The sequence below is a fragment of the Stenella coeruleoalba genome (genome assembly GCF_951394435.1).
Source record: "Stenella coeruleoalba genome assembly, chromosome: 20".
Taxonomy (NCBI): Eukaryota; Metazoa; Chordata; class Mammalia; order Artiodactyla; family Delphinidae; genus Stenella; species Stenella coeruleoalba.
The window spans coordinates 1779407-1800381 of NC_137166.1; the positions used below are offsets into that span (position 1 = coordinate 1779407).

At 54.0% G+C, this 20975-nt stretch overlaps 1 protein-coding gene across 1 annotated transcript in view; it reads left to right on the forward strand.

The window, feature by feature from the left end:
• CA5A (carbonic anhydrase 5A) overlaps positions 1 to 20975 on the forward strand; it is a gene marked incomplete at its 3' end in the record, with an annotated part of 35940 nt that continues 14965 nt past the window's right edge. Inside the window, 2 exon segments of the mRNA XM_079907268.1 lie at positions 1 to 476; positions 10637 to 10834. Of these exon segments, the coding sequence (XP_079763394.1) occupies positions 455 to 476; positions 10637 to 10834 (220 nt within the window). The 5' untranslated portion in view covers positions 1 to 454.

Below are 20975 nucleotides of genomic sequence, written 5' to 3' on the forward strand. Positions count from 1 at the left end.
TTTATAGAGCATAAAAGTGCGTTTGTGGGTACTCGTAGGAAAAAAATTCCCAAACTATAGGCAGTTCCCAGAAATGTTATTCCTGCTTACTGGTATTGCTGGGATTACCACTGCTTTTTCATTTTTCTTCTCGCCTCTGTTTTCTGAGTTGTTTACAACGAGCTAAAATTCCTTTGATCCTCCAAACACGAAACGGTGGAGCTATTTTCATTCGGAAAGGAAAACGTTGTACCGTTAGTTTCCTGCCCACTTCTCTTTCGCCAATAATAAAACCGTACTCAGGGCAGTAACCAGCTGTGCGGCCTTGGGCAACCTTGTTGCGTTAGGGGCTCTTCAAGAAATAGCCCTCGGGGGTCTCCTGAGACTGGTCACTGGATTCCTCTGCAGGAAAAGTGCCCTAAAGAAATTCCAAAGAACCACAGAAGCTCAGCGCTTGGAAGATCCTGATAATGAAATGAGATCTGTCCTGTTCAGAGGTGAGGAACAGTCCAGAGAGATTGGAAACATTGCTCAGCAAGGTTACATAGCTGGAAAGAGATGAAAGCGGGGTCTAGAAGCCAAAGCACCTGGGTCTGGAGTCCAGAGTCCGTTTGCAGTGGGAAAGGGTTTCTGAAGCCAACCGCAAAAGTCCCGGGAGAGCCGTGCTTTCTGTCCCCACTTCTGTTTCAATTACAACCAGTCTGAACACATAACTCTAAAATTCTTGACAAGGATTCATGAATATCTGACGAGAAAGCAGATGAACGTAGGGTGATGGTTTTCATACTATTTCGGAACATCACCAAGTCCTCATCTGCAGCTCCCTTCCAGGCATGGCTTTGCCTGCTCCTTCCTTTCCAGGCCACTGCTAAGTCATCGGACGTCATTTTTAAGCTGATCAAAATGACAATTGTGCTTAGGCTGGAGTGCTTGACTTTTCTTTTCTGTTTCTGATGTTTCACGTTTATTTACTTTTCACTTTGCTGCCCAGGAAGCTCGAATAGACGAAGGTGTGCAGTATTGACAGCTGATTAACCGTGGTTTAAAAGAAATTAAATAGCTAGAAATCAGCGAAGACAACTGCCTACCAATGAAAGTTGACTTCCCTACCACAGGGGACTCTTCTCCTTGCCATCAATCCTTACAAAAATCCAATCCAGGGAATTCCCCGGTGGTCCAGTGGTTAGGACTCCACACTTTCACTGCTGAGGGCCAGGGTTCAATCCCTGGTTGGGGAGCTAAGATCCCACGAGCCACACAGCGCAGCCAAAAATATATATATATAAAGAATCCAATCCAAGTTCCTGGAGTTAACTAGGCTAAAGTCTCATCACTGGGGGCTTTATGGAAAGACAGGGAGGTGCACCCTGGCCTGGATGACACCAGACATGGGGGACCACGTGGATGTGCGTGCAGCAGGCGTTTGCAAAGATCTCAAAGGCCGCTTCTTCAAAACCGCGCAGGGCCCACTTCAGGCACACCCCGGAATCCTTAGAGGGTCCTGTTCCTGAAGATGCACCCAGCATGGAGAAGAGTGAGTTATTTGTGAAGCCCTCAGTTGCCCAGGAAAAGCCTAGAAAACAGTATAACTCCATAGAGCAGGGCTGTGAGAGCAGGCCTGACGTGGGCTTGGAGTCCAAGCTCCCTGTGGCAAGTTGGCCGTCTCCTCTGGGAACTGGCGTTTCAGACTCAGAGCTCGTGAGGCTATTGGGAGGATTCGATGAAGCAGAGTTTGTAAAGGATTTAGCGGAGGGTCTAACTCAGGAAATGATCATATTACCGTGTGTTGAATTACCTTGCCTTGGCCAGGCACATCTTATAATCCCTTCTCATTGTGAAGAACATGAATTTCAGAGAGGTTAAGCGACGCGCCCAGGGTCACACAGCCATGCAGTGCTGGAGCTTTGAGGAGGAGGGTCGTGAGCTACGGCGGGAAAGGTACTTAGCATGTGGGATATGCGGGTCCTTTTTGGCCAGGGGACAAGTTTTGTTTCCATCCTAAAATAACAGGAAGCCTTTACAAGGTGTGGGGCAAGGGTGGATATGATGAGATTTGCATTTTCAAAATTCACTCTGGCGGGAGTGTTGGAAAATGAGTTGGGGTGGGGAGGAGGGGTCCTGAGTGGACTTGGGGAGAGCAGTTGAGGCTGTGGTAGGGGTTCAGGCAAGAGACGGCGGAGGCCTGAACCAGGGTGGTCACAGTGGAGACGGAGAGGCGGGGGAACCGAATCAGGAGATTCCGAGGGGTGACGTCAACGGGACAGGAGCACGAATCCGACCCTGGGGTAGGGGTGAGGGAGGGGGGCCTCTGGATGCCTCCTGGGCCTGCAGATGTGCGACTGGGTGGATGGATATGCTATTCCCTGAGCCTGCACTGAACAGTGTCTCTTTGTGCCCCGTCCACCCAGGGGACCTCCCATGTAGTTCCTCCCCCATCCCAGACACCTGGAAGAGACCTGGTTTGGGGGTGAACCGGAGTCCTGGGGACAGAGCTCAGAGGGTGATTCAGGGGGAGTGGGAGAGAGCAGCAGCCTGCAGCCCCACCGCTGCTGGCGGGGATTCCACCCAGGCCAGGACAGACCACTGCCACACGTTCCGGGCCGCCGAGAAATGTAAGGAAGTACCATCAGTAGAGGTTCCCTTAATGTAGAATTAACCATTAACCATTGTGAGGTGTGCAATTCAGTGGCACCAGGTGCATTCACGACGTTGTGCAACCGACACTACCTTGCTCCCGAACCTTTCCATCACCCTTTACCCGTCGTTCCCCTTCCTTCCTCCCCCCTCCCCCCAGCTCCTGGCAACCGTCCGTCTGCATATGTGCCTGTTCCGGACATTTCGTATCAATGGCATCACAGGATATGTGGCCTTTTGTGACTGGCTTCCTCCCCGTAGCGTGATGTTTTCAAGGTTTATCCATGTCGTAGTGTGTGTCAGCATTTTGCTCCTTTTTTTTTTTTTAGTAAACTTTATTTTTTAGAGAAGTTTTCAGTTCACAGCAAAATTGAGCAAAAAAGTATAGATTTCCCACATACCCTGTGGCACCTCTCCAACTGACCCCGCATCAGCATCACCTCTCCAACTGACCCCGCATCAGCATCACCTCTCGACCCAGAGTGGCACATGTGTCACAGTCGATGACCCTGCACGGACACGCCACCATCACCCCGGTCCAAAGTCTACATTAGGACTCGCTCTTGGTGTTGAACGTTCTATGGGTTTGGACACATGACGTGTATCCACCTTTATAGTCTCCTGCAGAGTAGTTTCACTGCCCTGTAAATCCTGTGCTCCACCTGTCCACCCCTCCCTCCCCCCAACCCCTGGCCACCCCTGATCTTTTCACTGTCTCCACAGTTTACCTTTCCTAGAATGTCACAGACTTGGAATCATGCAGTGTGTAGCCTTTTCAGATTGGCTTCTGTCACTTAGTCACATGCATTTACGATTCCTCCGTGTCTTCTCATGGCTCAACGGATCATTTCTTTTAAACACTGAATAATAGTCCACTGCCTGGATGTCTCACAGTTTATTCATCCCTTCACCTACTGAAGGACATCTTGGTTGCTTCCGAGTTCCCGCAGTTACGAATAAAGCTGCTATAAACATCCATGTGCGGGTTTGTATGTGGACATAAGTTTTCAGCCCCTTTGAGTAAACACCAAGGGGCCCAGTTGCTAGCTCACATGATAAGAGGATGGTTAGTTTTGTGAGAAACTGCCCAACCGTCTTCCAAAGTGGCTGCTCCACCGCATTCTGACCGGCAGTGAATGAGAGTTCCTGCGTCCTCACGCCCTCGCCAGCGTTTGGTGTTGTCAGTTTCTGGATTTGCGCCATTTCTAGTAGGCGTGTAGTGGTATCTCATTGTTGTCTCATTGTTCCCTGGTGACATAGGACGTGGGGCATCTCTGCAGATGCTTGTTTGCCATCTGTCTATCTTCTTTGGTGAGGGGTCTGTTCAGGTCTTTGGCCCACTTTTTAATCATGTGGTTTGCTTCCTTAGTGTTGAGTTTAAGGGTTCTTTGTATATTTTGGATAACAGTTCTTTATCCGGTGCATCTTTTGCAAATAGTTTCTCCTTCTGTGACTTGTCTTCTCCTTTTCTCGACAGTGTATTTCACAGAGTAAAAGTTTTAAATTTTATTGAAGTCTAGTTTATCGTTATTTCTTTCACGGATCATGTCTTTGATGTTGTGTCTAGAAAGTCATTGGCAAGCCAGAGGTCATGTAGGTTTTCTCCTGTGTTGTCTTCTAGGAATTTTACAGTTTTGAATTTGCGTTTAGGTCTGTGGTCCATTTTGAGTTAATTTTTATGACAGGTATAAGGTCTGTGTCTAGACTGACTTTTTTGCATGTAGACCTCCAGTTGCTCCATGACCATTTGAGCACTGCCTCTGCCACTTCCTAGCAAGGGGACTTAGTCATGTCACTGCTCTCAGCTTTGGTTACGTCGTCTGTAAGATGGAAACTAAGGTAGGACCCTTTGGAATACAGAAAAAAAAATTCAATGAACTTAATAAAAGGAACTTACTGATTCACGTAAGTGAAAAGTTTGGAAGTGGACTTCAGGGTATAGGAACAGGAATTGCTTGGCTGAAACAATGTCATTTTCTCTGCATGTGTCTGTCTCTGTCTCTTTCTGTCTCTGTCTCTCCCTCCCCACCCTTCCCATCTCTGGGCTCAATTTTCTCTCCATTCTTGGGCAGGATCTCAAAAAGTGTTCCCAGCAACTGCAAACAGTGCATATGTGAGCAGTTTCATAATCCCCAGGGAGAGTCAGTGCTTCTCTCCCCATAATCGCAGCAGTTCCCAGGACTAACACTGACTGGCCAGTTCAGGTTCCCTGTGAACCACTTTCCCTCCAATTGGCCAAACCTCAGGTACATGGCGGGGTGGGGTGGGGGCTGCTGGCTGGTTGGGGAGAGGGAGTGTCCCAGGGAAAACCCAGGTGCTGTTACCAAAGGAGAGGGACCAGGCATGGGGCAGACATCACAGCATTTGCCCCAACACAGGTCTCCCTGGGCTCTTGTGACCCGGAGGAGTAGCCGAGCGTGAGCTGTGACGTTGACACCAGCATCCGTCCAGCGGAGTGGAGGCTCTTTTCTCTCAGCAGCTGTTGAGCACACTTTCCGGAAGAAGAGGCTGAGTGCATCTCAAGGGAGGAGGAACCGATTCCCTTGGGCTCCCAGGCAGCCCTGATTCATTGCTTTTCATTTGTCCCAGGCCGCAGTGCAGTGAAGCCAGGCAGGTGATGACCGGGGCAGCACTGCTAGGTTAACGTCCCTGTAAAGACAAAATTTCGGCTACAAAGCATCCCCTCAGGCTCTTCAAATCGGGAATCAGCAGATCTATAAAATCAATAAAAGTGTCTGCCGAAAATCATGGTATAAAAAATCCAGTGGAGAAGCCGAAGAAATTACTGTGAATAACACATGCAGAAACTTCCGTGAGTTTTCAAGATTTTTGCCCAATGTGAGTTTTTCTTTCTTTCTTTCTTTCCTTCTTTCTTTCTTTTTTTTAACTAGAATATAATTTTTTATGAATAGCGCATGTATCTTTTGGGATCTTAAAGTACTTTGGAGAGCATTTGGTTGCATTTAAGAGTGAATCTGAATTTCTATCATATAAGAATAAAGCACTGAGAGTTCCCTGGTGGTCCAGTTAAGACTCCGCACTCCCACTATAGGGGGCGCGGGTTCCATCGATCCCTGGTCGGGGGGCTAAGATCCCACATGCTGTGTGGCACAGCCAAAAAGAAAATAGAAAGCAAAAAAAGAAGAAGAAAGCGTTATTTGAAAAGAGTAATGCCAAGAAATGTGAAGGGTCTTATAGAAAGGGGGGCTCCCAACTTTTTGGTCACACACTCATTTCAGCAAAAAGATTTTGAGTCTGCCCCTCCAATGCATGTGTATTTATGTATGAATTAGATCCGTGTATCAGATAGTAATGTACTGTGTACTCTATGAAACATATGAAAAATAGGAATTATAAAAGGTGAGAGAGGAAATAAAAATAGAAATTCCAGTCTTTTCCTCTTGCCCTTTCACGACGTGATTGGGGAGGTCTAGCAAGTCCAAAATCTGATGGGGTGGGTCAGCGAGCTGGACACCCAGGAGAGTGGTTTGGGGCCCAAAGGCAGAATGCCTGCTTTTCCAGCGGGAATCAGTCTTTGTTCTGTTAAAGCTTTCAACTGATTGGCCGAGGACCACCCATTACGGCAGGTAATCTACTTTACTCCAAGTCCACTGATTTCCGTGTTAATCACACCCAAAATAACCCACCTATCCTGGAACATCCAGAAAAACATTCAACCCAGTATCTGGGCACCACGGCTTGGCCAAATTGACACAAAATTTACCATCACAAATCCACACGAGGAGCTTGCAATCCCCGAAGAGAATTGCAGGTCACGGGAAGCTCACTAATTACTGCGTGTTTTATGGGCAAAAGGAGATAGTCGAAAATTAGAAGATGTTGAGCTGAATAAAATGAGGCTCTGCGGCTCACAACGTAAGGTGGGCGGGTGAGCAGGACTCAGCACAGTCTCTTGGGCGGGCAGCATCGCGTGGATCGGCAGTGTCCGTGCATTTCTCCTCTGACCCACAGACATCAGACCTAGGAATTCCATTCAGAGATGTTCAGTGCAGTGTTATTTATAAGACAAAAAAAAGTCCATCTGTAGGGAGAGTGATTTGATAAATTATGGTATATCTTGTTGCGGCCTCTCCCGTTGCGGAGCACAGGCTCCGGACGCACAGGCTCAGCGGCCATGGCTCACGGGCCCAGCCGCTCCGCGGCATGTGGGATCCTCCCGGACCGGGGCACGAACCCGCGTCCCCTGCATCGGCAGGCGGACTCTCAACCACTGTGCCACCACGGAAGCCCTTATGTTTTTTTAATGGCAGAGAGTTCAGCTCCTACTGTAACAGCAATTGAATTGATGTCTGAGCCAGCCTTGAGGATGTCTGGGACAAGCTGGGTTGGTGGTACTTTGTAAGTGAAGCAGGGCCCTGCCATGTGGCTGCAGGGAGCAGGGAGACCCCAGACCCACAGAGACAGCCAGTGAGGTGGTCTCCCTAAAGTAGGGAAGCTGAAGGCAGCAGGGCAGCCCGCCCACAGTGCTGAGGACACGCCCCTAAGAGCCAAGGGGGTCCTCGGGGTGTCAGCTGATAGACTTGTGATGCCAGGACCTGCTCCTTCAGGGCTCAGCCAGCGCCTGCAACTTGGCGCTCGGCAGCGGGTAATGGAAGTGGTACCATCTAAGCGCTTTCTTTGCATCAGTTCATAACAACTGATAATGAACACGACAACATAACAGAGTACGTGCTAGTATTTCCCCACTTTACAGATGAGGAAACCGAGGCAAAAGTCAATGAATGAAAGAAAGAAAGAATGAATGAAGCTACCCAAGGGCTGGTACATTTCTAAAATGACTCCATGGGAAGAAAAGCGTATATATTCCAGAGTTGGTTTTTTTTTTTTTTTTTTTTGCGGTGCGCGGGTCTCTCATTGTCGTGGCCTCTCCCGTTGCGGAGCACAGGCTCCGGACGTGCAGGCTCACGGCCATGGCTCACGGGCCCAGCCGCTCCACGGCATGTAGGATCTTCCCGGACCGGGGCACGAACCTGTGTCCCCTGCATCGGCAGGCGGACTCTCAACCACTGCGCCACCAGGGAAGCCCCACAGTTGGTTTTTGTGGCTTGCAACCCAGGCAATCAAACTCACAGGCCCGTCAGAGAATTGGATGGAAGCTGCAGACCAAACTGTGCATCCCATCAGCGGGATTCTCGGGCCCTCGCGAGCCCACAAGTAGACTCAGTGTTCAGGGCCCCTGTCCTGTGGGGTTTCCAGATCTAAGAATCCAGGATTCCAGGATCAATGATGCTATCCCGACTCCCTTGATGCTTATACTTTCAACCTCCCCGCCCCCAAATGTACACACCTTTCCATCCGAACACTGATGTCTCCATTTCCCAGGTAGGAAGTCTCTGGGGGAATAAACTGCTGTAGAGTCCAGAGCAGGTGTTTTGTTTTCTGGCGTCTGCAGTACAAGCTGCGTAGCTGAGGTGACCATCTAATTGATTGTCCAGATGTGGCTAGTTTGCGCACGAAAGGGGCACATTCACATTTATGCTGAGGCAGGAGGCAAAGCCTAGGAGTATCCCGGGCCAACCAGGACACGCTACTTTGCGCAGAACGAATTCCTATCAGATGGTGTCTGCTTTGTGGAGAGGTGACGGGCTGCTTCCCAGGAGCCCTGGGCAGAAGGGCCACTTGCTCCCCTGTAGGTACACGCAGTGTGGCTCCGTGCCTGGCCTTGAGTGCCCCAAGGCTGGAGGGCTGCGCAGCCCTGAGCCAGGGTCACGCCCAAGATCAAGGACTTCGCTCTGGTCTCTTTGTTCCTGTCTGCTCCCTGGCCTGGCGGCAAGCTCTCTGCAAGTTCCCCTCACTCCCTGGTACCCTCACTCCGCTGTTTACCGGGTCAAAGCACAGTGACCCGAGGGACTGGCCACAGCGAGCGCCCTTGTCCCGGTGCACCCACCCCGAAGCCAAACCCCATGGCATCCAAGAAGCCGGGTTGAAGTTTAACCATCAGGGCTTTGGAGGAGTTTTTACAGAAGAGGTGTGTCCACCCCACTCCTCGGCCGTCTAGATTGAAGTGAGGGCAGTCAGTGAGGACAACCTCCCTCCGGTTATCGGGTCCCCGGGGAACAGAAACAAGATGCTCAGGCTCCTGGGGTCAGGCAGGGGTCATCCGAAAGCCTCGGGTCTCTCCGTCCTGGTCAAGCAGATGTGCGGGACCCTCCGCAATCACCCGCTGACGCTGGAGCGATGGTGCTCTCAGGGCGCCTGCGTACAGACAAAGAGGAATGATGCTTGTAAGTAGAGCTTCCAGATGCAATTTGCTGTTTGTCTCATTTTATGGTGTATTTCAAAACGGGAGACGGTCTGGAGCCGGACAGCTTGGCTTCAGATTTCCACATTGTCTTTCCCATGGGAGACGTGGGCCAGTCCTTAAGCTCAGATTCCCAGGGCCATCAGGAAGGCGAGATGCTCGGAGCAAGGCAGGTAGCAAGGGCCCCCCCAAGACGAGCTGTTATTACAGCCCCCACGGAACAAGCCATGCTGCCAGTCATTAGGGCTCCAAACACCAGCAGAGAACATCTCAGCAAACACGGTAACTAGGTCGGCAGCCAGCTCGGTCCAGAGACTGCCCTGTGTCAGCCTTGTCCCGGTGGCGGTGTCCTTGGTGCTCTGTGCCCTTGGACTCATCCCTCCCTCTCTCTGGGCCTCAGATTCTTCCTCTGTCAGATACAGGGGCTGGATGGACAACTAAGTTCACCTCTGACGTCAGTATTCCACACTTTCCAGGTTTCGGTGGTTGGAAGAGCCTGGGCTTCGGAGTCAGTCTCCGGGGGTGTGTGCACTGGTGACTTTTGTCAGAGGTGAGAGCTGGTGGGTTGCTTCACCTCCCCAAGCCTCAGTCTCCTCGTCTGTAAAATGGGGTGATGAAATGCCACCCAGGGCCACCTGAAGATGAAACGACGTGAGCACAAAGCCGGGCACACACCGGGCTCTCGGCAAACACTCTTAGCTCTTCCCAATTAATCCGTTGGTCCACACCTGAGGCTGATGCCAAAATCCCCGTCTTTCCGCTGTTCTAAGCCTCTCGTTTCATGCTCCCACCAGCGCTGTGTGATAAGTACCATCGTGATCTGCCTTTTACAGGTGATGAAACTGAGGCTCAGAGAGGTTAAGAAACTTGCCGAGGGGCACAGAGCCACAGAGTGGTGGGGCCAGGACTCTGGTCCACGTGGCCTGATGCTCTTCACGGTCATGGAGTATAAAGGAGGGGACGGGTGCTGAGAGACAGTTGTGAAGACGTCCACAGTGAAGTGAAGAAAACCGAGGTGAAGACCCACTTTGTACTGAGCAGTACTTTTGCTTTTTCGGAGAACTCTGTGTATGTTTCTGTGAGCTTGGAGGAAAGCGCCAGAGGCTGTGCTCTAAACCAGCCAGAGGCAGCTGCCTCTGGGAATCGGGGTGCGCGGGTCTTTCTACATGAGTGCAGACCCTTCTCTATGGTTTGAAACTTGCAAGGAGTCTGGGTGGGGCCTGAGGTTCTGCATTTCTAGCAAGCCCCCAGGGGGGCTGCTGGTCCGCGGACCCCACCTTGAGTGCTGGGTAACTGAAAGAGCGGGGGTTGGGAATGACAAGGCTTCTATTCCAGACCCTTCCAGGCAGGGTCTGCTGTGGGTCCTGGGACTCTGGTTTCCTTCTCTCTGAGACCTGTAGCAGCCCCCCAGTCCACAGTCCTCCACCGCCTGCCTCCCCGGGGCTGGGCTGGACCCCCAGGCATGACTCCCTGTGACCACGCTGTGACAATGACCACAGATGAGAACCAACTCGGCGCAGCGCAAGGGCGGGAAGGAATCGGTTCCTGGGCGTGGTCCGCGGAGGAGGTGGCGCGAGGGCCCCGCCCACCAGGGGCGGCGTTAAGAGGCCGAGGGTCTGGTGGCCCCAGGCTCCACGTTGGGCCAGGTTCCCCCGTGCTGGCTCCTCTGGGACCGCGTTTGCAGGTTTCTGTCGCCCCCTCTGAGGCTGCAACGGCGCCCACGCACCATCAGGGGCTCCTCTTCCCTCTCTCTGCCCCCAGTGCATGCCTTCTGGAAGGGACCGGCCTCGGTGCCAAGGGGGGCCCGGCAGTCCCCCATCAACATCCGCTGGAAGGACAGCGTCTACGACCCCCGGCTGAAGCCCCTCAGGGTCTCCTACGACTCGGCGGCCTGCCTCTACGTCTGGAACACCGGCTACCTCTTCCAGGTGGAATTCGACGACTCCACCGAGGGGTCAGGTGAGCCTGAGCTGGGGTCGGGGCCCTTTGCTCCTGTCACTCCGGAGAGTGGGTCACGGGGTCGGCAGAGAAGAGGACGAGGCACGGAGAACGGCCGAGGCTGGCGATGGGGACGGGCAGAGTGATGTTCACCTTAAAGCTGGTGTTGCCGACCAGCTACGTCACACGTCACTGGGGACAAAACTCTGAACGGTGAGGGCCTCCCTGGGGGGTTTCATTCCAGGGGCTGGAAGGCAGAAACAGTGAGCTAATAAAACGCACACTGCACTCAGAGGGGAAAAGCAGAGTGGGGTGGAGGAGAGAGTCTCCGAGGTGAGGAGTTCTGGAAGGAACAGAGGAAGGATGGTGGCCGGGCGTCCGGAGCCTGGGAACCTCGCTGGTCCTCGTTCAGAGTGAGACGGGGCAGTGACCTGGCTGATGTCCAGCTGCTACAGGAGGAAGAGGGGAGGGGAAAGTGGGGAGTAGGGACGAACCTGAGCCTGGCTGGGGGTGTTGCCAGTGGCGGAGGGCTGCAGGGCCGGTGGGCAGGGAGGCGGGTCCCGGCGTCCTGCCAAGGGCTGTACTCGCACCATCTCGTTAAGCCTCACTGGCGGGAACCCTCACCCGTGCTGGGTGGATACTCTACAGGTTTGGGAAGTTTCCTTCCACTTCTCTTTTACTTGTGGGGACTGGCTGCCGGATTCCATCTGGTGTTTTTTCAGTTTTTTCTGGTCTGCCTCTGAGAGTCGGGAATTTGCAACGGGCGGGGGGTGCCTACGTGACCAGCCCCCACTGAGAACCTTGGGCACCGAGTCTCCTATGGGCAACCCTGGTGGGCTGCACTCCACACGTGTTGTCACAGCTCGTTGCTGGGTTTCAGGGTGTGGCTTATGACACCACCAGAGAGGACTCTGGAAACCTGGTCTCCTCCAGACACTCCCTCTCCCTCTGCTGCTGTTGCTTTTGCATCCTTTCGCCGTGGTGAGTCTTAGCCGTGCATGTGACTGTACGCTGAGTGCTGGGAGTTGCAGGGAACCACAGAACCTGGGGACGCCAGACACAGCCCCCAAACCCAGGTCCTCTCCAGGAAAGCCCTCGGTCCACTTCCTCCCATATGCCCAGTCGTCTTGTTCACTAACCCATGGCCCCAGTGAGGATGTAAACTCCACGAGGGCAGGATCACTCCTACTGGACACCGCAGGTGCTCGGTAAACTGGTGGATGAATAATGAATGTAAAGTTAAAGGTAGAAACGAGTCAGGCAGAGGGACTGGACGGCAGTGGGGGCCCAGCCTGAGCCGCCCCAACTCTGATGGACCAATGGCTGCAGCATGGCATGGAGAGCCCTTTTTCCCTGTGACAGGCCTTGTGAGGTGCTTCACGCACACCGTGGCTCAGAGTTTCCAGGGGTCTCTTTCCTCATCTCACAGGTAAGAAGGAGCCCATGTTTCCTGAGCACAGCCTACGTGCCTGGAATGGCTCTCACAGTATCCCTCAGGGTTGCTTCTCATGTAGGGCTTGCCAAAGGCAAGTGGACAGGAACCCCAACTCTGATCGACGCAAACCAAAGCATCTTCTTGGAAGGATAAGATTACCTCAAAGAAGAGAAGGGCAAGTTGGATGTTAACCAGATGTTAACCAGATCTTTTTCTTTTAAAGCTTTATTATTTATTTATTTATTTTTGGCTGCGTGGGGTCTAAGCTGTGGCACGTGGGATCGTTTGGCGCGCAGGCTTCTCTCTAGTTGTGGCGTGCGGGTTTTTCTCCCTGTAGTTGTGGCGCGCAGGCTCCAGGGCCTTTGGGCTCTGTGGTTTGCAGCATGTGGGCTGTAGCTGAGGCCTGTGAGGTCAGTAGTTGTGGCGCGTGGGCTTAGTTGCCCCTCAACATGTGGGATCTTAGTTCCCTGACCAGGGATCAAACCCACGTCCCCTGCATTGTATGGTGGACTCTTTACCGCTGGGCCACCAGGGAAGCCCCTAACCACGTCTTTAAAAGCACAGGGACCAGGCCAGCTCAGGGATCTGGGGAGCAGAGGTTTAGGCATTTATGTACTTAGCGTGCCAACTTTTTTTCTGCCTTTGTTGGTCTGTTCCAAGCCCAAATTCCCAAGGAGCAACTAAAATTGTCCTTTCAGGTTTAATACGGTGTATATTAATTTTTTTTAAATTTTACACAGCAACTTATCAGATTGAATAAAGAATAATAGTTCCTGAACTTTTCATTGGTTGGCTAATAGTTGTGTGAATATACTAGTCATTTCGAGAAAAACAGATTTGGATGTAGATGCGTTCCTATCGAATCTATACTCTTCCTGTATAATTTTTATGTGTAGTCAAGGGTCTTAGGGACATTGTTACCGAATGCAAGTTCATGTGCCCGACAGACAATGAGGCCAGAGAGTACCGAAATGTCGCAGTGTGGAGCAGAGAAAGGTTTATTGCAGGGCCAGGCAAGGAGACAGGTGGCTCGTGCCCCTCAAAAAACCCCAAACTCCCTGAAGAGTTTCAGCACATTTTGTTTAAAGGCCAGGAAAGGGAGGGGCGTCCCAGGGGATGTGATCAACTTGTGCGCAATTTTCTGATGGGCTGATGGCTCTGGGAGGTCCCGAGGCTATGTGCTCAGGGTCATCAATTAGTTCCTTTCTTCCTCATTTAGGGGTGGTTTTTAGCATCTGAAAAACTCAGGAAATATGCATGAGATACTATTATCTGGGTACTTCAGAGAGGAGGTATAGCAGAGGATCTAGGGGAGAGGTCGGTCCCGGGAAGGCCCCATAGGGTCCTTCTCAGTTACGATATCTCTATAACAAGTTCATTTTCCTTTAAGTCAAAAAATGTGAAAAACTTCGAAGGTTACTTTGGACTTTTGTATGTATATGGTTAAGATACCTTTGACAAACTAAGTCAGAGTCCCAGGGGAAGAGGACTGGTGGCTGAGCTTGGAGTCACCCTGCCCCTCGTCGGCGGAACACCCAGCACCCTGACCAAGATCCCCACCAAGATCACACACCCAGGGACGCGTTGGTCCAGGGGAAATCGTGGCACTGTTTCTAAAAGGGGGAAGGTACGCTGGACAGAGAGACATGCAAACACCCCCTTTCAAAAGAGCCCCGGTTGGATGAACAACAGCCCGGCACAGACAGATGCCGCTATGGAGGGTATGAGCATCCTCATTCTTCTCTTTTTTTTAAAGATTTATTTTATTATTTATTTTTGGCCACGTCGGGTCTTAGTTGTGGCACGCGGGATCTTTCGTTGCGGCTCGTGGGCTTCTCTCTAGTGGTGACGTGTGGGTTTTCTCTTCTCTAGTTGTGGCTCGCGGGCTCCAGGGCACGTGGGCTCTGTAGCTTGCGGCACACAGGCTCTCTAGTTGAGGCGCTCGGGCTCTCTAGTTGTGGCGCCGGGCTCAGTAGTTGAGGCGAGTGGGCTTGGTTGCCCCGAGGCATGTGGGATCTTAGTTCCCTGACCAGGGATTGAACCCGCGTCCCCTGCATTGGAAGGCAGATTCTTTACCACTGGACCACCAGGGAAGTCCCCATCCTCATTCTTTGTAAGGAGGAACGGAGGCTGCCGGTGGGGCGGGGAGAGTGACGGTGGAGGGGAGGCTGGGGGCGTCAGGTTCAGGCCCAACCCCTGCTGATTCTAAAGCCCATGTCGCATCGCTGCGTCAACCGTGCACTGACACGTCCAGGCACAGCTGGGTCAGAATCCTCCCTCTTGCGGCTCTGCCTCCTTCTGGGGGGATTTCTTCCAGGCGGGGGCTTCCCAAATGGGGCGACAAGGGCGGGCTGCGGCACGGGCCCGCTTCCCAGTAGGGCGGCGCTAAGGGCGGCTCCTCTGTCCCCACGATCGCCATGTTGGCCCCAAGCTGATGGCCGTCGCCCAGCTTCGGTCGCTCGTGTGGGGTGAGGCCATCACAGTGACAGGCTGAGCCCGCCTGGAGCAGGAGAGGACCGAGAGGGGAGGACCCCAGGGGTACGGTCCCCAGGAGAGAGGCACGCTCCCCGTGCTCTCCTGGGAGCTCCCACCTGGCGGTTGAACCTGAGCTGACCCCGGCATCCCCCAATCCCGGTCGTTTTCAGATTCAAGGCCTTTGCGCCCTGTTGCAGCCAGGCCTCTGTGCCGACCAGGTCCTGACCCCCGCGTTTTCGCTCCTCCAGCACGTTCTCAGTCGGGTTCCAAGGGCCCCTCCCCGCCCTGCCACAGACCCAACGAATTCTCTGGGTGTCTCTCCCTGGCCGTATAAATTATTTGGATAATCCCCCTGGGGCTCACGTCCACACAGGCCAATCAGGTTTTACTTTACTTGTCATTTTCCCCAAAGCCCAGTTTCCTCTTTCTTTCTCTCCTGCTCAGTTTCACATGCCCCACCCACCCATGCCCATCTCCAGCCTCTAGCCACCTCTGTTCAGATTCTCTGTCTTCTTTGTTCATCTCCAATGGAAATTGGAAGGTGCCGGGAGCAAAGGAAATGGAAAATGCAGCTGAAAGACGGGAAGAACTAAGAATAAGTTTTGCAGTAAGAAAATGAGAATCGTGAGACACTCCCATAATTTTTATTTTTAAATTCATTGACAGAAACGGAAAGCCTTGGCAGCAGGAAGGGAAGTGGGTGGAGAAGGTGCGCGGTGCAGAAGTAACTTTGCACAGTATGTGAGCACTTTGGTCAGGTCACACCAACAGGTGAGCGCAGGAAGGCTGAGCAAACCAGATCGGGGAACTGAGGACATTAGGGTTCCAGCGGGTGAGGGATAGGAGAGCTCAGAGATCAAGGCCGGTCAGCAGCAACGACGATGAATAACAGAGGTGAAGGCAGCGGCTCTTTCCAAGGAATGTGAGACTGAAGGGCAGGGAAGGAAGGGCTGGCAGAGGGTAGGAAGCAAGAAGGAACATAGCGCCGGCTCCAGACAGACCCCGTGGTCACACCCCGCAAACCCGTCACAGACGGGGCCCCCTTGTCCCAGCACCCGAGCGATCCTTTTCCTAAGGAGTGACAATGCTGTTTTCACCCGATGGGCAGTGTAGGTGCAGAAAGTGGGGTGGAAGGTCAAGGACCAAAGGCCACAGATAGATCCCGCTGTTCCTTGAGGAGACGCCTGTGTTCTCTGAGCCAGGTCCTAGGTTACCACGAGCAGTGATGTCGTTACTGCTGCCAGGTGCTTTTGAGTGCCCGTTACACGACAAATCAATGTGCAAATCAGGGTACTCTTTTTTTTTGCGGTACGTGGGCCTCTCACTGGTGTGGCCTCTCCCGTTGCAGACGCGCAGGCTCAGCGGCCATGGCTCACGGGGTCAGCCGCTCCGCGGCATGTGGGATCTTCCCGGACCAGGGCACGAACCCGTGTCCCCTGCATCGGCAGGCGGACTCTCAACCACTGCGCCACCAGGGAAGCCCCAGGGTACACTTTTGAAGGCATTTCATTCTCACAGTAACTCCAAGAGATGGGACCTCTTCCCATACATGGGAAGAGGACGTCTGTGTCCAACATTCAGATCAGAGCTGTTTCCAAATCCCAGTCCCTCCCCGCCATCCACAGAAAAGAAAAGAAGCCGGGAGTCCAGGTCTTGCTGGCACTGTAGTGCCTGAGTCCCAGGAGCTCAGATGCCCCGCTGTTGCTCCCCCCGCCCACTTAGCCACATGGACTGCGGGAGCCGCCTTCCCTGCTAGACCCTCCTCCTCTGGGGGCGGCTCATCTTCCTCCTGTAGGGCTCAGGGGGCGGGGAGGACGGTATGATGGTCAGGGCCCAGCTCTGCAGCAGAAAGAGCTTATCAGCCTGGTAGTATAAGCTCGTTCCCTAACCTCTCTGACCCTCAGTCTCCTCCTCTGTCCACTGAGGTCGGACACCCACCCACCCTCCTCTAATAAGAGGCCCGAGAGAAGCACTTACCTCCGAGCCAGGAGAAGTGAGCGTTTCAGCGTGATAGCTTAGCTTCACCTGCTGGGGCTCCTCCCAGATAAGACCAGAACAAGACACAGCTGTGCCCCTCTCAGGCCTCCCACTGGAGGGAACCCAGCGCCGGCCAGGCCCGGCCCGGCTTCCTCTGACTACGGAGGACTCTGTGGTTGGTGACCCCATCCATCGGCCGAAGGAGGAAAAATGGAAACTCCAAGCCTGGAGCTGTGAGCAGCCTTCCCGAAGGGTCACTCACTCTCAAGGACCCAGTGGGCACAGAGGTCGCGGGCCTGCTAAGGCTCCTTCCAACACCAAAGTGGATTTTAAGCCGTTTGTAAAGGGGGGGGCCAATAATGGCCTTTCAGCCTCTAAATGACAACTAATAAGGACGCCCAGCGCCACCGGGACAGGGTCCTGAGCGTGAGCTTCATGGAGTCGGCAGCGGGCGTGCACAGTGGGGCCCGGTGAGCGGCCTTCGCTCCTGGAGTGAACGTGTAACTGCAGGTCAGTCTGATTTTAAAGTTCACAGACTTCACGTCCATCCGTTGGGGAATCTTCACCCAAGAAAACTGACTCCAGCACGAAAGCCAAAAGGGAGACGCCGGGAGAGTTTGGGGGGCCCTGCTGGAAAGGCAGGCTGGAGATGGGGCCGGGAGGCGGGTCGCGAACGAGGCAGCAGAACTGCTTTGCCATCTCCCAGCACCCTGCATCATCCCACGCAGGGCCCAGGGCCCAGGGGACCCTTCCCCCACGGGTCAGGCGGGGGGCCTGCAGTGGGCATGAGCTGGTGCCTCCCAGACAATGCAAGGGGGTGGCAGGGGGGATACATTCCGGGAGGAAGTCCTGTGCCGTCGGGAAGGTGACTGGGGCCGCTCGGTCCACACTTGTTTCCTGGGACAGTTTTCACTGCAAATTCGTTCATTGGCATTCTGATTCTTAAAACCGTATAGTTTTCATCTTCATTCCTTGTATATCCGCTGTTTCTTCCCTCAGGTTCTGGGCGTGGGTATCTTGGGGGGCAGAGGTGTGATCTGGAGGTTGGGTGGAGTGTGCTTCCCCTCACCCAACCTGTGGAAATGATAATCCCCACCCAGGAAAACACGCCTCCCCCAACGGCCCCTGAATCCATGTCAGTCCCTCCCCGACCCCACACCCCAGCCAGGCCAAGGTCACCAGTGCATCGCACCTTCCCTCCCCCGGCCTGGCTTCAACTGCTGCTCCCTTAGGGACACAGGGTCCTCGTGACCAGCCCGGCAGCTTCCCTCTCCTCCTCCCTCTCTGCATCTCCCTAAACCACCAGCTCTTCTGCCCCGGAAAGGGGGCTGCCAGTCTTGCGGGGCAAGCCTGAGGCCCGTCTGGTGCCAACACACCCCTACCACTCCTGGGGGCTCATCAGCGTCGTGGGCAGCTGTCTGAAGAAACACCCCACTTACCGGCATCAGTTGGGAGGTGGGAGGTGGACGCTCGTAGGACCGTGTGACATCCCTACCCGCCGTCGCACCCAGTGTGGTGACCCCGTTCTCCCTCCGTCCATTGCCAGGAGTGCCCCTCACCACTGCTTCCGCAAAACCACCCAGGAATTAGCCATTCCTGCTCCATGCAAGGAGCTAGGATTGTAGATCTGCAATACAGCCGCACAGTAAGCGCCCGCTCTGCCTGGTGGCGCGTTAGGTCCCAGGACCTCCCCAGACGCAGTCTCTGCTCGCAAGGAGATCTCAAGTTAGGAAATGCGGGAAAAGGTGCGTTGAAGGATAGACTACGTCAAGGACGGGGATGCAAGTGTCGCCCCCAGACCCCACCTCTCTAGGCAGACATCCATTTCTAAAGACTGGAACATTCAAAGTCTGCAGACGAAGGCTCCCCTACGTGGCCACTGCCGGCACCTGCCCCTGTGCCCTCCGACCCGTCTCCCTGCTGACCTTGCGCTCCCGCCACTGGGGGCCTTCGCAGGTCCATCACAGTGGCCTGCTCTGTCCCTCCAGGCCTCTCTGCCTGTTGTCCCTTCCCGCCTACAGCCGGCCCTCCTCTTCCCTCTTACGGCTCAGCTGAACCCCTACTTCCTCGGGGAGGCCCTCTCTGATGCCCCGCACCCCTCAGCTCCCCCTAGAGCACCCCGTCCTTGCCCACATGTCCACGACTCACTGCCTGCCCCTGGGAAGTCCATGCTCCGGGAGGGGCAGGGCTGCCCCGTGTCACCCTCTCCACGCCCAACACTTAGCCGCGGCTGTGGCACATCATAGGAACTCAGTGAATATTTGTTGAATGAATGCATGGTTTTTCCTCTTTACGCTTTGTGGCTGGCCGAGCCCCTTCTAAAGGACTCTCTCTTAAGATACATTTATCCCTCAAAGTCTTTACGCGCAGGTCCTATCTTGGGAGTAATAGTGGCTATTTCCGGTGACTGCAGACCTCTGCTGGGATGATGAGATGGTGATCATGATGTAATAATAACCAGAATACGGTCGGTCGTAATAACAGAAGGTCCTACCACTGGTTGAGCTCCTCCTGGGTGCCAGGGGCCGTGCTAGGGGGCGTTTGGTAAGCACTCGCCACATTCTCATGGGCCTGGGGGCATCATTATCGTTTTACAGACATCAGACCTGAGGTCCAGAGAGATAGGACCACCGTGTGGGACACGCCGCCTGAAACCAGGATCTGTGCTCACGTGTGCCTGGCTTCAAACCCAGAGCCGATGTGTGGTGGTCCCAGAGGTTAGCTCCCCAAAAGCAATCTGACCTCCCTCATTTCTGGATTTTGGGGTACTGCGGGTGGGGTCGTGCCCCTCAGGCACCACCAGTGCACTGGCCGCCAGCTGTGGCTCCCGCTTTCCTGGAGAGAATGACAAAGACCTCCCGAATCCAGAGAACGCACGGAGAGCCTTTGCCCTTGTGCGTAGCGTGTCGGAGGGAACGTTGGTTAAATCCTGGAGGGGCACCAAGAACAGGCTGCTCCTCGGCACCATCGAGTCATTTGCAGTTTGGATTAATTAGAACATGTCAACCTGCTCTTGGACTTATTTTAAGCCCTAAGACAACCGTGCCTGCCAACAGCCTGCTTATCCTGGTCAAAGCACCAAACTACAAGTTGACGGCTGTTATCAGCGGCTGCTGTGAGGACAGAGACAGTAGGATCTGGGCTTGCAGTCAGCCTCCAACATCTCTGTCCTCGGGGATGCAATTCCCCAGTTACACGTCGTGACACACCTGCTCCCAGAGACAGCCAGGGGGATGCATGGCCTCTGGTCTGTGAACAGCCCTGCGGACGGCAGAGTCTGGGGGCTGGTGAGCTAAAGGCCCCCTTGTCACAAATTGGGCTCGCCTGTTTTCTTTTTCTTTCTTTCTTTTTTTTTTAAATTAATTAATTAATATATTTTTTTCTTTTTGGCTGCGTTGGTTCTTCGTTGCTGCGCGTGGGCTTTCTCTAGTTGCCGCGAGCGGGGGCTACTCTTCGTTGTGGTGCGCGGGCTTCTCATTGCAGTGGCTTCTGTTGTTGGGGAGCACGGGCTCTAGGCGTGCAGGCTTCAGTAGTTGTGGCGCACGGGCTCAGTAGTTGTGGTGCATGGGCTTAGTTGCTCCGCAGCATGTGGGATCTTCCCGGACCAGGGCTTGAACCCGGGTCCCCTGCATTGGCAGGTGAATTCTTAACCACTGCGCCACCAGGGAAGGGAATGACTCTGACGCTGGTCATTATGAAAGGTCACTGAGATTATTTCATCCAGGGCAGCTGCCTTAAGCTGGACTCCTAACTTTCCTGGCGGGAAAAGGTGAGCGTTTGGCTTGAACCCTGCCACGAAAGTCGAGGGGCTGGACCCAAGCAGGCCTGGGGCGGAGTTGCTGGGGGACCTGGGGCAGGTGATGGACCCCTCTGAGTCTCAGTTTCCTCACCTCAAAATTGGGCCAGCAGTAGCTGCTCGCAGGGTCACTGTGAGGGGCGGTCCCTGGGGAAGGTAGGGTGCTTTGCACGATGCCCAGCGTGTAGCGGGCGCTGGGTGAACGCTGGCTTGTCAGTTAGTACACTCAGAGCTCATGCTGACGGTCCACAAGGCGCTGGCGATCACGGGCACCGACAGATGTGGGTGCACAGTGCCCGGGACGCAGGAGATGCTGACCCGTGAGAGCAGATGAGACCCTGTACTCATCCCGTCGCACAGACGTGCCATGGCTGCCGGCTTTCGTCCTTTGGGTGCTTCCAGAATACCGGGCATTCTGCTGAGAACTTTGCATTGAATCCTGGCAACGTCCCATGGAGTAGGTGCTAGGACCCTCCCCA